This window comes from Danio aesculapii, chromosome 20 (assembly GCF_903798145.1).
Source record: "Danio aesculapii chromosome 20, fDanAes4.1, whole genome shotgun sequence".
NCBI classification, from domain to species: Eukaryota; Metazoa; Chordata; class Actinopteri; order Cypriniformes; family Danionidae; genus Danio; species Danio aesculapii.
Window position 1 is genome coordinate 44272156 of NC_079454.1, and position 16845 is coordinate 44289000.

General features: G+C 36.7%; 1 protein-coding gene across 1 annotated transcript; it reads right to left on the reverse strand.

Moving 5' to 3' along the window:
• Positions 1-3947: 3947 nt before the first annotated feature.
• LOC130213741 (serine/threonine-protein kinase pim-3-like) lies at positions 3948-8863 on the reverse strand. Its single transcript, XM_056445509.1, has 7 exons — positions 8728-8863; positions 7143-7299; positions 5839-6137; positions 5387-5529; positions 4717-5095; positions 4171-4347; positions 3948-4054 (listed from the first exon to the last, which is right to left on the reverse strand). Exons 1-7 carry the CDS (start codon positions 8861-8863, stop codon positions 3948-3950), a joined length of 1398 nt encoding a protein of 465 aa, XP_056301484.1.
• Between the last annotated feature and the right edge of the window lie 7982 nt (positions 8864-16845).

Sequence of the window (16845 nt, forward strand, 5' to 3'; positions counted from 1 at the left end):
CATCTAAGATCTTATTTAGCTGTGCTAGAGTTAAACATTGATTGCAGAAGTATTAAACCCATAATATTAATACATGAGCAAGAGACTTGTTGCAAAACACCTAATTATACATCAAGAGAGAATAAAGGTTTACATTAAAAGCATCAGTCTTAATCAAGGAGCTTATAGAAGTGTGAGCATGTCTGTGTTCATTTCTGAGCATTCCTTCGTCTCGTAAAACTGTAGAATTGGATTTCACACTGACCATCCAGTCTTTTCCTGGGTATTAGAGATTGATGGTGTGTCATTCGTGGAATAAAGCAAAATAATTGTGTCTGATCGGCCACAATTGTTACAAAATTATAAATGTTTCCAAATAAACAACCATGTGTATTGCAGAAGTTTTTATTAACACTTTTATTAATCCGCCAACATAAGAGTATGCTCACAACATATACAGGATAATACAACAATACACTCAAATTCAGCAAGGTATTGCAAATACAATTACACCCTCTAGTAATCTAATCTAAATCTGTTATTTTGTATGCATGGCCTCCATGAATTTTCCTGTTAATTTTATTTGATGTTTTCTCTTCACACATTCAATGGGGTGCACTCATTCATCATTTTATTTCATTAAAATTGTTCTAGTTTTGCCAATAAAACAGATTTGCAGAAGTATCTATATTTATATAATCAATATAAAACAGTCATTCACAGTTAATCAGCAGTCTGAGATGTTTTAACCGTCTGTTTATTTCTGATGCTGGGATTCTCCTGATGTTTGACACAAATGAGCTGTTTAAAGTTTCTCTCTTTGTTCTGTTTTTTAGCAGACTCAAGCGTATGGAGAACATTAGAAACTGGACACATATACCACATCCACAGTAGACATCTTCAGTGATTTTCATCGCTTGTATTTATTTTCAGAGGAAATGCAGGTAAAAAAACAACTATTATTCATCTTAGAGTGTTCTTGATAAACATTAAAGCGTTTCACTTTATTAACACTCCTGATAACACTGACTGTGGCTAATAAAATGAGTACACACATCAAATCAAAAATCAGATTTCTTTGTATTTCCATTGCTGTGACTGAACTTTAAATAAATTCACATTTAGCAGATGCTTTTATCCTAAGCATGAAGATAACAGAAGCACTTCAGATCACCAGAAAACAACAAGATGTAGATGCAGTGACAAGTCTTAGTTATTTTAACAGTGTGTGTATTTTTATTATTATTATTATTATAAAATAAACAAAGAAGCAGGACAAACAGATGGTTAAAGAATACAATAGGGAGTGCTATTGTTGGAGGATTAAGTGCTGGTGAAACAGATCATAACTCAGTGGTTAGCACTGTCACCTCACAGCAAGAAGGTTGCTGGTTCAAGTCCTGGCTGGACCAGTTGGCATTTCTGTGTGGAGTTTGCATGTTCTCCCTGTATTAGCATGGTTTCCTCCAGGTGCTCCAGTTTACCCCACAGTCCAGACACATGCAGTATAAGTGAACTGAATGAACTAAATTGGCCGTATTGAATGAGAGAGTGTATGGGTGTTTCCCAGCATGGTGCTGGGTTGCGGCTGGAGAGGAAGCATTTTTACAGTGCATTAGTTCTCAAATGCTGAACATTCCATCACATGTATGCTTGTACATCAAACACATTCAGCTCAGTAACGGTAAATCCAGCTAATCTTTGTTAAATCTACAAATGTCCTTTTTTGTTCCTGAATGATCTCATTTGAAACACACAGTAATCAGCAGTAATCAGCCTTTAAAAAATAGAAGAAATACTTATTTTTGACAAATGTGACTTTATTTCAAACTTTAGTACAGAATTCATAATTGTCATCAGTTGTGAGGCTTGTCGCCCCAGACTAATGTCAGTTTTTGTCCGTGTTCAGCTCAGCACCACCTTCAAGATGGGCAGTTTCCAGTGGCACCACGTGGAGGAACGGACCTCGCCACCTATATATACAGGGTTTGGATTATCACTCACCACAAACTACAACTACACACAAAATCACTAGTCAATAAATGATGTCCTCCAACCATAAATCATATACCATTAGCAAAACATTAGACTAAAGAAGGTTGTAGATGAGGACAATATTAAAGTAAATACTAAAGGTAGTAACTTTATTGGTCTTCAGAACACAAATGAAGATATTTGAATAAAAGTAATGAAGATATTTTAGTCAAATCTGAGAGCTCCTTAATCCTTCATAGACAGCAAGATTCCTGACTATGAGAATACTTTTATGTACACATAAAACAAAAATTACTTTATTCTACAATTTCTTCCCTCAGTGTCAGTATAGGCCACACGTTCACGTGTCGCGCCTCTGACATATAACCTTGGATGCGCTTGTGCATGTTTTTGAGAGGAAGTCGCGCGCGGGCATCCGGGGGGTATATGTCACTGCACAGTGCTCGTGAACGCGTGCCCTATAATCACACTGAGGAGAAGAAACTGTGAATAAAAATGTTTGTTTTATGTGAAGACATATGATCTGCTTTGAGGAAGTTTTTGGTGTTTTTGTGGACTAGAGGGAGCTCTAAGATAAAAATAAAAATAGTAAAAATAGTTCTGAAGATGAACATGAGGATGAGTAATGAATAACATAACTTACTTTTTTTTGTTTTATTTATTAATATATATTTTTTTGCTTCTAGAAGAATTTCTGATTGGTCAATAACATGGCCAGTTATAGATTTATATTTCAATATAGACAGTTTTTTATAGTTTTAATTATTAATGATGTTTTTTATTTTATTAAATTTTTTTTACTTTTTATTGTTTTGTTTTATTTTTATTAAAAATAATTCCAGTTTTTAATTTTATAATTTTTATTTTTTATTTTAATTTTTTTTTACTTTTTAAAAATATTTTTTAAATTTTTTTTTTTTTTTTTAATTTTGTGGCCCAATTGGCTGGTGAGTGATAATGTTCATTGCAAACCCTGTATATATATCAGTTGATCCCAGTAATCATTGGTCAGGAGTCTCTCTCTTCTGGCTCAAATAAAATTTTTTAGAAAGAGACACCCAAAATATATGGACCTGGACTGGGAACGACTGAGATATTTAATTTATTTATTATTTTATTAGACATTTTATTTTAGCATGTGAAAGTGCAAGAGTTAAAACAAAAGCTGATATAAAAGTGTGAGAAGGGGTATTTACATTATGAAGGTCTTAACTGTTAAGTGCTTTATCATTTTTTTTTTTTTTTTACATGAAATTTGAATAGAGCCAGTGTAAATGTTAAAAAATAGGAGAGATGAAACAATGCAGAACCAAATTATGTTCAGCTTTCTCTCTCTATGATTGTAATGGATGAAGTTATGTTTAGCTAAAGGACTATGGTGGTGTGGTTGGACTGGCTAGATCCACCCATGAAATGAGGACATTTTTCCTCATTACCGCTTGGTCTCCGCCTGAAACAAAAACAGTGATCAGGTTTACAGCTTTACTGCATTAAACAAACAACATATAATTAAAAGAAAAGCAATAAATGTCAATTTAAAAAAAGGAAACTCAAGAACACAAGATTGTCGTCTGACACTAGCTGGGTTTCCATCAGCTTGTGTTGATGCACCTTTTTAAGTATCACATGAGAAACAAGTTTAAATAAATAAGAATCCTTTAATTCACAAAATGTTTTTATGCTCACTTGAGGTCATTTTGGACTCGTGTGAAAAAGGGTTAATGATGGAAATGCATTTGTCAAATGAACTTTGATGTAGCGAACATTTCTCAATTATACTTCCCTTGTTTACTGTTGGTTACGAGGTTACCAATACTACAGTTCAGCTGCTCGACCAACTTGATGGAAATCATTTGCTCATAATTCATATTTATAATGACAAAATATATATTTAATGAACTTTGAAAAGATGTGCTTCACATTAGGATGGAAACTCAGCTCATGACAGATTAATTTGACTGATGACAAAATCTTCATAATCTATTCATTACCTTAAACCAGCCATGGACACGGAGTGCTTGCAGCCTATACCGAAATCTGTAGTCAGTCTGCAGGCAACAGCTGATGAAATCACAGCATTCTGTGTAGAAAAAAATGACGAGATACATCGAACTATTACCTTGAAGTTTATACATCCTTTTTATTGACATACAAATTTTCCTACACAACCATCTTTAGCTGAAGTGAAGATCTCACCTTTTGACCATCCATATTGCTGTAAATTTCTGAAAGTCAACTTGTGGAGGTCACGGTTGTCTGGAAATTTTTTGAACATTAGCAAATACTGAAGAATCCCGAGTGACCACACTGTTGCTGGCTCTCCGTAATATAACCCTGTGGTATTAAACTCGGGAGGGCAGTACTGTGGTGTGCCTGAAAGAAAAAGATTTGATTTCCATTAGCACAACATCTAAATTTCCATGCAAAAATGTAAACAATAGTATAGATATTATACTGAGTGACTAAACCCAGTCCTGGAGGATCTTTGTCCTGCAGAGTTTAGCTCCAGCCCCAGTTATACACACCTGAACAAGCTAATCAAGCTCTTACTAAGTATACTAGACATTTTCTGTCAGGTGTGTTGAAGCAAGTTGGAGCTAAACTCTGTAGGCCACCGGCCCTCTAGGACTGAGCTTTGGCACCCCTGGTATAGATGAACAACAGTGAATGTTTCAAGGGTCTCATGTGAATGACCCTTGACCCATCACAAGAGCTCCTTAGAGCTTTGAAGGATTTACATACCCCAAAATTGTTTGTAAAAGCCCAAAGTAAGGAGTTCACCACAACCAAAGTCAGTCAGTTTGACTTCATAGGTCCGCAGGTTGATCAGCAAATTCTCGGGCTTGATATCACGGTGAAGCACTCCACGTTTGCAGCAGATGTCAGCTGCAATTGTTGTGTGGAACATGATTTTCCATAATACCTTCTCTGGGATTTTGCCTCTTTGTTTTTTTATGAATTCACGCAAGTCCACACAAGGTATGGGCCGCTCTAGGACCATAAAGTAGCAGTTATCCTCCACTTTCCAGTCCAGAAGTTTAACAATTTGCTTAATCTTGGGGCCTTTAGTGGCAAGAAAATGCAGAGCGATCTCCGATGGAAGTGGCTGGTCAAAATCATCCTAGAAGAAAGACAGTTGTTCAGATCATTTGATGGAAAAGTTATTTGCTGTTAAAACTAAGAGAAGTCTATCATAAAAACCAGTAGGCAGATTATAGAGAGCAAAACATAGACAGACACATTTTCAAAGGAGAATAACTGACTTTTGTTTACTTGGCATGTTTCTAAAATATCTGCAAAAATATTATGGCATTTTTGTGCTTTAGAAAAGTCAAAAACTTACATACAGCACCTTAAATATGACATGTTTAAAATAGAAACCGAATCAGAGCAAAGAGCACAGACTACTTACAACATGGATGAGTCGCTTAACCTTGAAGTCGACCCTTTTTACTGCCACCTGAAGGCCATCTTGTAAACGGGTCCCTGCGAAAACGGTTCCAAAACTTCCTTTGCCCAGCTCAGCGCTAATTTCATAAGACTTTGAGTTAATCTCTGTGAAAAGAGAAAGAAGAGAAGTTAATAAAATGTGTGAATTAGTGACAGTGCTACCTTCGTGTAAAACTACCTGCTCCCTCAGGGGTCACCACAGCAGATTTAACCCCATCATTTGAAACCTTTTTTTCTGTCTTTCCTATATATATGATTATGATTTTTAGGATTTATATATATTTTCCATCCCAGTCATCGGCTATCCCTGAACAAAATGTGTATTAAAGCCAGTTTAAAGCATAAAAGTCATACAAACACTATTAAAATATGCATGTGTGTTGGGTGACTGGGGTGTCATGATAGTAAACTTACCAATGATCTGTGTGTCTTTATCCTTCTGCTCTTCTGGCTGAGGAGGATCAGTGCCCTCTGTCTGACAGGTTGCACCTTGAGCAACATCATCTATACAGCCGGGCTTAGCAGAGACCACATTTGGAGGGTCATCATGACTACAGCCGGGCTTAGCAAAGACCACATTTGGAGGGGGGTTATGACTACGGCCAGGCTTAGCAGAGACCACATTTAGAGGGCGGTCATGACTACAGCCGGGCTTAGCAAAGGCCACATTTGGAGGGCGGTCATGACTACAGCCGGGCTTAGCAAAGACCACATTTGGAGGGGGGTTATGACTACGGCCAGGCTTAGCAGAGACCACATTTGGAGGGGGGTTATGACTACGGCCAGGCTTAGCAGAGACCACATTTGGAGGGCGGTCATGACTACAGCCGGGCTTAGCAGAGACCACATTTGGAGGGGGGTTATGACTACGGCCGGGCTTAGCAAAGGCCACATTTGGAGGGGGATTATGACTACGGCCAGGCTTAGCAAAGACCACATTTGGAGGGGGGTCATGACTACAGCCAGGCTTAGCAAAGGCCACATTTGGAGGGGGGTTATGACTACGGCCGGGCTTAGCAAAGACCACATTTGGAGGGGGGTTATGACTATGGCCGGGCTTAGCAAAGACCACATTTGGAGGGGGGTCATGACTACAGCCAGGCTCAGCAGAGACCACATTTGGGGGGTCTTCATGACTAGAGCCGGGCTCAGCAGAGACCACATTTGGAGGGGGGTCATCTCCACAGCCAGACTCAGCGGACAGAAAATCTGTAGAGGGGTCATCACCACAGCCGGACTCAGCGGACAGAAAATCTGTAGAGGCGTCTTCACCACAGCCGGACTCAGCGGACAGAAAATCTGTAGAGGCGTCTTCACCACAGCCGGACTCAGCGGACAGAAAATCTGTAGAGGTGTCATCACCACAGCCGGACTCAGCAGAGAAGAAGCTGCTGTAGGAGCTGGCTGTGAGCTCACTACTACAGTTGAATCCGGCTGAGTAAATCTCTTGAGGGAAGTCATCACTACTGCTGGACTCAGCGTAGAAAATGTTTGGAGGAACATAATTACTGCTGGAGGAGATGGCCGAGTTCTCACTGTGAACACTGTCAGGCTCTACCAGTGATTGTTCTTCACCGTGAACACTGTCAGGCTCTACCAGTGATTGTTCTTCACCGTGAACACTGTCAGGCTCTACCAGTGATTGTTCTTCACCGTGAACACTGTCAGGCTCTACCAGTGATTGTTCTTCACCGTGAACACTGTCAGGCTCTACCAGTGATTGTTCTTCACCGTAAACACTGTCAGGCTCTACCAGTGATTGTTCTTCACTCTGACCATCAACAGGTTCCTCCAGTGATGGTTCCTCAGTCTGAACATTGATCTGTTCCTCCAGATGCAAAGATGAATCTTCACACCAGTCACCGATTTCTCGACCTAAAGGAAGGAATAATATAAAACAAAAGATTTTAGTTAAATAATAATTATCCAGTGTTTATTATTGATATGAACAAATGCTGTCAATTATGAAGTGACTTTTAAGGTCATTTCTTTCTACATTTAGTTGTTGGTTAGTGTGTGCACATGCAAGGATGTTCTGTGACCAGCATAGTGATTTTAATTGAGTTGCTGAATGTATATATAATCAGGTCATCCATATATTTATTGTTAAGTTCATGGTTAGATGCTGGATATTGAGATCTTCCTTTAGGTAGGCCTATTATGTCATTAAATAAAAAATGTCACATGATCAAATTACTGTTCATAATCAAATTCACTTTGCAATTAATGATTTGTTTTGTATAAATACATGTCAATATGAACTTATAGCTGTTATATTTTGTATCATATAACAATAAATAAAATAACCCTAAGCTTGGTAAAAACAACTAAAAACTATGAGAAAAAGTTTCATGTTTTCCACTACAAATACCATTAAAACATTAAATATCACCATTTGTTATCCATTAAAACCACTGCATTGTGTTTTAGGACATATTTCTAAAGGATTTAGTGGTTTAGGACTAAAAATTACAAGTGGAGAGACAAGAGATCTAACAGGGGTGTCGAACTCAAATCACATTGAGGGTTTTAATATTTTATTCATTAATTTTGTATGGCAGTAGACAATATTTCTGTTCATTTTCATTACACAAATTAAGATGTTTTGGGTGAAATCTTAGAGCTCCTTCATCCTCCATAGATAGCAAGGGTCCAGACTCATTCAGAGGCCAGTAAGGTACCAAAAACATCCAAAAAAACAGAGGAAGCCACCATGCACAGGCATCCAGGGGTTTTATCAGTGCATAGTGCTTGTAATATACCAACACTGAAGAGAATAAATTGTTGGTTGAATTTGTTCAAATATCAAAACATTAAGACATAACATTAACATTTTAGAAATATGTCAAAATTAACTGAGTTTTCCTTAAAACAAGCTAAATAATCTGCCAGAGGGGGCAAAATGTAAAATGTATTTCAAAGCATTATTTTGCTTAGTCTATTGGCAGATTATTTTGCTTGTTTTACAGGAAAAATAACTTAATCTTGACTCATTATTTCAGAAAACCAGACAATATTTATGCTTGTCTAGAAAAAAATATTTTTGATTCAAGAATTTTGAGATATTTGGACTAGAAACAAGGCAAAAACTATTATTTTATATTATTGTTGGTACCATATGAGACATGTTTTTGTGACATATGTTTGACACCCCTGTGTAGAGCAGTTTTCATTAGGCCTGTATCATTATTCATTTTGGTTTTTGTAAATAATATTTACAGTAAGGTAAAATAAGTAGAGCCCTACACAGACTCCAGTATACAAAATGAGCTCCATGTTCTTATAACACACAACATTATTTACCATCACTGTTGGTCACGGGGGGTACCGTGACCAATTCTCCTTGACGGTCGAATCTTTCATCTTGACCTGAGACGGTGGAATTGATGTTTCTTTCTCTCAGGAAGAGAGCAATAACTCCGAGTACGGTAAATAACATGTTGGTTTAATTTCCGTACACTTAAATATGAGAAATGTTCAATAAACCTACAATAAATACTGAAATTTACTGTAAGTAAAGCTTGTTTATCAGAGTTAGACTTAATAAACCGTACGCTATCAATTGACAATATGAGAAAAGCAAATTATTCAAAGCAAACTTTGTACAACTCACTAGATACTTGTCAAAAAAGAGCAATGGCGAAATATGGATTGTAAGAGGTTATGTGTGTCGTAAGAATTCGAACGCGTTCCAAAATTCCACAGTCAGCTGATACTGATTGGGCAGTTTTGCGCTGTGGGCGGAGCTTCTCTGAGTTGAAAAATACAATAGTTAGCGGTTCTTTATTTCCTTCACGGGTGTTTTTGAGCAAAATAAAACGGATTTTTCAGGAAATCTTTGTTTGACTCGTAAATATTTCCTGTTTGATGAAGCATTATTGGTCGTTTGGTGAACCAAGGATTAGTTATTTTAATCAGGGTCGATTTAAATACATTTACAGGTAAGATTTGTCTTAGCAATTATTTTGTACTTCAAATGTAAGTTATTGGCGATAAGCGCTTGTGTACAGATTAAACACGAGATATTATAGTGTATATCCATTAAAATCAGCAGATCTGCCTAATCAAACTCCATTTACACTGCAAATACAGAAGTAATAAAATGGCGGCGTGTCTTACTGATTCCTGTTTGGCTTTATAAATTACTTGTTCATTAGAATTTGTTCTGTTATATGTTTAATGTAATTAAAATTGTATATAGACACTGTTATTTTTCACATCTATTTGTTAAAGATTGACTAAAATTGTATTTATTAACAGAGTATTATAAAAATAGCTATTACTGAAGTGTCTGAATTATTTAAACATTATATGTGTGGTTTCGGTCGTTGTCCTGTATTCAGTCAGTGGCCTGGACTATCACTTTCTCTTGTTGGATTTTGAGAAATGACACTTAAAAATGCTCTTAAAATACACTTAAAGATAAAGAACTGAAAAAAATATATGGAATGAGAATAAAGACTGGCCAAAAAAGGCACTTATCTATTAAGAGTAGGACCACTAGTGTCTATCTCTGCACATGTCTGAGTGTCTGTAAATCATTATAATAATATTAAACATGGCTGTTCTTGGTTTAATAGGATGCAGGGGAAATATACATGGAGATGATGATGCGACTGAGAGAAGAACAAACCTACCAGTACCACAGGCATGTAGAGAGCAGATTATTGTATGTTTGTTGAGAATTGTTTCTAAATATTCATAACGGGATCATGACGTGGATTAAATACATGGATTTTTTTTATTTTATGTGTTCTTAGATGTTCACATTAAATGAAATAATGGGTTCACAAACTTATAGTGTCCAGCATAAATGAGTATAATGTGTCCCCTTCTGTATTGCCCTTTTTTGCCCTTCTGTATAACACTTTTATTAAACCGTTAACATTTAAAGCAGTTAAAGAGTATGCTCACAACATTTTTAGGATAATAAAATCATATATTTAATTTCAGTGATGTGATATAGATATAGAGTTTTAAATAGGGCATGACAAGAGAATACTTATATTCAAATGCTCATGCACGGCCGAGATTGTCTGAGATTGCATCGCGTCTGCATCTAGACTCTGTTGGGCCTGGGTAAGAGAGATAAACAGTAACACTGCAAACACCCAAAGACTGGAATAATTATGCAAAAAACAAATTCACTTTAAAGATTAATTTACACAGAAAACAGTCATTGTAAACTGAAAAATATGTTTGGCAAGTCACCTGTTTTTAATGTATTTCTGACCTAATAAACGCAGCCTTATGGTAAGCAGAAAATACTTTTTCCTCAGAAACATTAAACAAAATATACATTTTTTCAAACTTTTGATCAGTTGTGTAACATGTAAACCATTATCTTATTTATATCATTTATTCATATATGCAAGGAAAGGAATGCATGGAGTTACTCTCTCCAGGCTTTATAGCAACACTTGACACATTATAAATGTATCTAGAAAAATGTATGGTTTATTCTATCACTTCTGGAATTTATAATGCTGGCAGAGAATATACACTCACTGGCCACTTTATTAGGTACTCCTTACCAGTACCGTTTTTGACTGCGTTTTGCTTTCAGAACTGTGGTAATCCTTCTTGGCATAGATTCAACAAGGTACTGGAAGTATTCCTGAGATTTTGGTCCATATTGACATGATAGCATCATGCAGTTGCTACAGATTTGTCGGCTGCACATCCATGATGTGAATCTCTTGTTCCACCACATCCCAAAGGTGCTCTATTGGATTGAGACCTGGTGACTGTGGAGGCCATTTGAGTACAATGAACTCATTGTCATGTTCAAGAAACCAGTCTGAGATGATGCACGCTTTATGACATGGCGCTTTATTCTGCTGGAAATAGCCATCAGAAGATGGGTACACTGTGGTCATAAAGGGATGGACATGGTCAGCAACAATACTCAGGTAGGCTGTGGCGTTGACATGATGTTCAATTGATACTAATGGGCTCGAAGTGTGCCAAGTATTTATTTCCCACACCATTACACCACCACCAGTCTGAACTGTTGATACAAGGCAGGATGGATCCATTCTTTCATGTTGTTGATGCCCAATTCTGAGCCTACCATCCAAATGTCGCAGCAGAAATCGAGACTCATCAGACCAGGCAACGTTTTTCAATCTTCTATTGTTAAATTTTGGTGATCTTGTGCGAATTGTAGCCTCAGTTTCCTGTTCTTAGCTGGCACTCGGTGTGGTAACAAGTGGAAACTGTTGCCTTACTATCAGCTTGAACCAGTCTGGCCATTCTCCTCTGACCTCTGGCATCAACAAGGCATTTGCCCCCACAGAACTGCCGCTCACTGGATATTTTCTTTATTGGACCATTTTCTGTAAACCCTAGAGATGGTTATGTGTGAAAATCCCAGTAGATCAGCAGTTTCTGAAATACTCAACCCAGCCTGTCTGGCACCAACAACCATGCCCAGTCACTTAAATCACCTTTCTTCCCCACTCTGATGCTCAGTTTGAACTGCAGCAGATCGTCTGACCATGTCTACATGCCTAAATGCATTGAGTTGCTGCCATGTGATTGGATGATTAGACGTTTGCATTAACGAGCAGTTAGAAAGGTGTACCTAATAAAGTGGCCGGTGATTATATATTATCTGGTAAGAATCCAAGCATGTTTAATAGATGTTACACAATTCCCCTTAAATCTATATTTAATAGTTTTGATAGCTGCCATAAGAATATCTGTGTACATGCCACATTTTTATCTTCATCATTCTGAAATTTAACAACCAAATTATTGTGTAATACAGTGAGGATGCACTGAAATAATTTTATCCACAGCTTTGCTTCTATTTCAGTATTTGTGTAAACAGTAATAGCCACTGCAATAAAGCAGACATTTAAAGAGGACCTATTATATGCCCCTTTTTACAAGATGTAAAATAAGTCTCTGATGTCCCCTGTAACAACAGGGGACGCTGGTCAACGGAGTTGAGGAGTTATTTGTGATGCTGGGATTCTCCTGATGTTTGACACAAATGAGCTGTTTAAAGTTTCTCTCTTTGTTCTGTTTTTTAGCAGATTCAAGCATATGGAGAACATTAGAAACTGGACACATATACCACATCCACAGTAGACATCTTCAGTGATTTTCATCACTTGTATTTATTTTCAGAGGAAATGCAGGTAAAAAAACAACTATTATTCATCTTAGAGTGTTCTTGATAAACATTAAAGCGTTTCACTTTATGAACACTCCTGATAACACTGACTGTGGCTAATAAAATGAGTACACACATCAAATCAAAAATCAGATTTCTTTGTATTTCCATTGCTATGACTGAACTTTAAATAGATTTACATTTAGCAGACGCTTTTATCCAAAGCATGAAGATAACAGAAGCACTTCAGATCACCAGAAAACAACAAGATGTAGATGCAGTGACAAGTTTTAAGCCCTCGTCAGATCACACGATTTTGGCTTGATTTTAATGACGTAGGGTGTCGTAGAGATTCATAAACGACAAGTAGGCGTCGTGACACAAGATTTAATCGTTTCTTCTCGTATAATGTGGCATAGTTCACGACAACCGATACCATGCCTACGATGACCCACGACATCGTCGCAGAAAGTCTAGCATGTTTCATTTTTGTCTCGTTCTTTACAAGTTCCATCACGTGGGTGACACTGCCCAATAGGAGCACATCATTCATCAGTTATCTCAATGGGTGCTGCTGTTAATGCGCCAGTCAGGTGATCAAAAAATAGGCTGCATGTTTACTTATGGGTTGGTCATGGGTGGACCAGTCATTGACTATGCAAACTTTAACTACTTTCTCTAAAATCTTAAATTATTTTAAGCAATTTTATCTGACAGACTGGCTCAAATATGCAGACATCACTATTCTCACAACGGGTTTCTGAGTTCTCTTATCCAGGGGCACCTGCAGGATTTTATTCAAAGGTACGCACATATCCAGCACCACCCCGCCCCTTCATCCCTTTCTTATTTCAATCTCAAAAAAACACTGCTGCTTGCTGTCAAAGGCTACATTTATTCATTGCCACGAGTGAGACTGAGAAAACGAAAGCACATCATTGTATTTTAATAATTTAAATGATTAATTATAATAATTTATAATTAATATAACAATATAATATAAAATTAATAATTAGAGGGCGATGCAGTGGCGCAGTAGGTAATGCTGTCCCCTCACAGCAAGAAGGTCGCTGGTTCGAGCCTCGGCTGGGTCAGTTGGCATTTCTGTTTGCATGTTCTCCCAGCGTTCGCGTGGGTTTCCGGAGCACCCACAAAGACATGTGGTACAGGTGAATGAGTGTGTGTGGATGTTTCCCAGAAATGGGTTGCGGCTGGAAGGGCATCTGCTGCGTGAAACAAATGCTGGATAAGTTGGCGGTTCATTCCGCTTTGGCGATGCCAGATTAATAAAGGGACTAAGCCGACAAGAAATGAATTAATAATTAGGCTAATTTTAATAAATAATAATAATTTTAATATTATTGTTGGTCAGTTATCTACAAGATAAACAAGAATAACATCTGAGGTGAAGTGCTTCAAAACCAGTCCGCTATATGCTTCAGCGCCAAAACACGAACTGATTTGTTAAATAAAATAATAATCTAGCCTAAATTAAATTAAAGTGAAATATTCACAGTTTCAGAGAAGCCTATATTACACTGTTTTCACTGTTAGTGACAAAACTATCTGTTGCGCTGGTCAATTACAGTTTAATTCATTTAATCAAGTAAGTATTTTTTCTTTTCATCTCCCACCATGCAAGTACATAAACACTTAAAAACACACAAACGCACACTTTATTTATTCTCATTCTTTCTTGCTTTGTCAATGTATCGTATGTATTCATCAATGTATTTAGTAATCAATTTAAATTATTAAAAATAAATAAATAAGCGGCATTAATTCGCTCCCTCTCATGGTTGGTACGCACAATGTAGGGCCGTACGGCTGCAGGCGCCACTGCTTTCGTCCTTCCAACAGAGTTTGTTATAATACATTGTAAAAGCCTGACCTGCTTATTCAAATGTGTTATTAATAGTGAAAACAGTTTAATATAGGCTTCTCTGAAACTGTGAATATTTCACTTTCATTTTATTTAGGCTAGATTATTATTTTATTTAACAAACCAACACAATCTCAAGGCAACTCGTGTTTTGGCGCTGAAGCATATAGCGGGCTTGTTTTGAAGTACTTTACCTGAAAGGTTATTAGTTATCTTTTTTAACTAGTAGTTAACTGACCAACAAAAAATACATAACAATTAAGCTAACAAAATTTGTTTCAAAAAGATATTTTTTCCAAGAAACATATACGAGTTATTTTTTTGTTTGTGCCCGTTTAACTATGCGGTGATGATTTGTTCTGACCTGTGGAAATTAAGGATTTAATTAATGCTTCACTGCTGCTAATGTGCTTTTATTTCATGTTTAGGCAAGCGAGTGTTTTATAGCAACATTGGCAGAAATATATACATTTAGAATTCATTGATTCATTTTCTTATCGGCTTAGTCCCTTTATTAATCTCTGGGAAACATCCATACACACTCACTCACACTCATACACTACGGACAATTTAGCCTACCCAATTCACCTAGAGCATGTCTTTGGACTGTGGGGGAAAACGGAGCACCTGGAGGTAACCCACGCGAACGCAGGGAGAACATTCAAACTCCACACAGAAACGCCAACTGACCCAGCCAAGGCTCAAACCAGCGACCTTTTTGCTGTGAGACGACAGCACTACCTACTGCGCCACTGCTTCGCCCATTTAGATTTCAAAGAAAATATATTAATATTTAAAAGGAAACATAAAAGTTTGATCCTATCAATGTCATAACGAATGCCTTTAAATAATGTAGTTATTAGTTGTCAGCCAGCATCAGTGTTTATTGAGATTGAAATAAGATAAAAAAATTGAGATAAGAAATGTTGTTATAGCAACACATTATTATTGTTAGTGACTGCTTTGCGAAATAACACTTGTCGTAGACGTCACGGGATGACTGATCGTAATGGAACGTGTAGTCTGGTAACGTTTGTTTCCCACGACAAGTCAAGATTTCATCAAGAAAAAAATCGCATAATCTGAATAGTGACTTTCGTAACTGACAATAAAAATCGTGTGATCTGACCGGGGCTTTAGTTATTTTAGCAATGTGTGTATTTTTATTATTTTTTGTAATAAACAAAGAAGCAGGACAAACAGTTTAAGAATACAATAGGGAGTGCTATTGTTGGAGGATTAAGTGCTGCTGAAACAGAACAGATTGTCTTAAAAATGACCAGAGACTAGGGCTGCACAATATATTGTTTCAGCATTAATATCGCAATGTGCAAATCAGCAATAGTCACATTGCAGGAACCTCAATTTTAAGTAGGGATTATAATTAACCAGTAAATACAGAGCACATGATTTGATCACAAAGTTTACACCTTATATAATAGTGTGAAAACTTTTGATGTGTTTTTAAGGCCTGTGACTAAGATTTCAAGTGAATTTAAAATATTTGGGCTCAAGAAATGATCAAGTTAGCCACTTTAACAAAGAATAATTGTGTTTATTTGTACAATAAAGCCTCCATGAACTGTTATTTTACAGCTGATTATTGAATTCCTGTACCTCAATACTTCACAGGAAACCATAAAGTGCTGTTAATTTCAGTTTTATCATTGTTTTCATCCGTGCTTTAATATATTTTTGGGTATTTTTGTATATTTTATGCAGATGCTTTCAACTACAAAAATCCCAATCAAAGTAAAATGATGAATTCTTTCCAAACAGTGTCACTAAAGTTATCTTGTGAAATTATATTCACATCACAATATAGAAATAGCAGAAAAACTCAATATTGCAATGTCTTGTTTTTTCCAGCATCGTGCAGCCCTACCAGAGACTCAGCTAGAGTTAGGCAAGTCATTCCAGCAGGACGGCACATTAAAGGTAAAAGTTCTCGCAACTGATTTTGTGCACTTTTAAGCCATAAGCCTAAAATAGTGTGTTCAGGTAAAGGGGTGCAAATAGTGGATAGCTAATGCTTTACAATCACTGGGTCTCATTCACTAAACATACACACAATTTTATGCATGAAATAGACGTTTAAAATAGGCGAATAAATCATGATTAATGAAAAACTTTCATACTAATATTTATTCTAAATCAACAAGAACTTATACCACATATACGCAATAATCATGTGTGACTGGGGCCTTATAAGCATGTATAAATCACCCTAGATAGATTAATTAGATACAGTATGTTATTTACAGGGTCAGGGAAAAGTAACTAGATCTAAACAACAGTCAGCGGATCTATCCCTATATAAATAGTAATGTTGTGTCTCATCTTGAATGAAAATTAACTCACTATTTATTCACCCTTGAGTGGTTCTAAACTTTTATAAGTTTCTTTCTTCTGCTGA

Bases quoted from the DNA above. Each gene is read 5' to 3' on its own strand.
- LOC130213741 (XM_056445509.1), bottom strand. From the start codon at position 8,863: ATGTTATTTACCGTACTCGGAGTTATTGCTCTCTTCCTGAGAGAAAGA. The intron at 7,300-8,727 runs GTAAATAATGTT...TCCTTCCTTTAG, and splicing joins CCCCGTGACCAACAGTGATG to GTCGAGAAATCGGTGACTGG. The intron at 5,530-5,838 runs GTAAGTTTACTA...CTCTTTTCACAG, and splicing joins TAAAGACACACAGATCATTG to AGATTAACTCAAAGTCTTAT.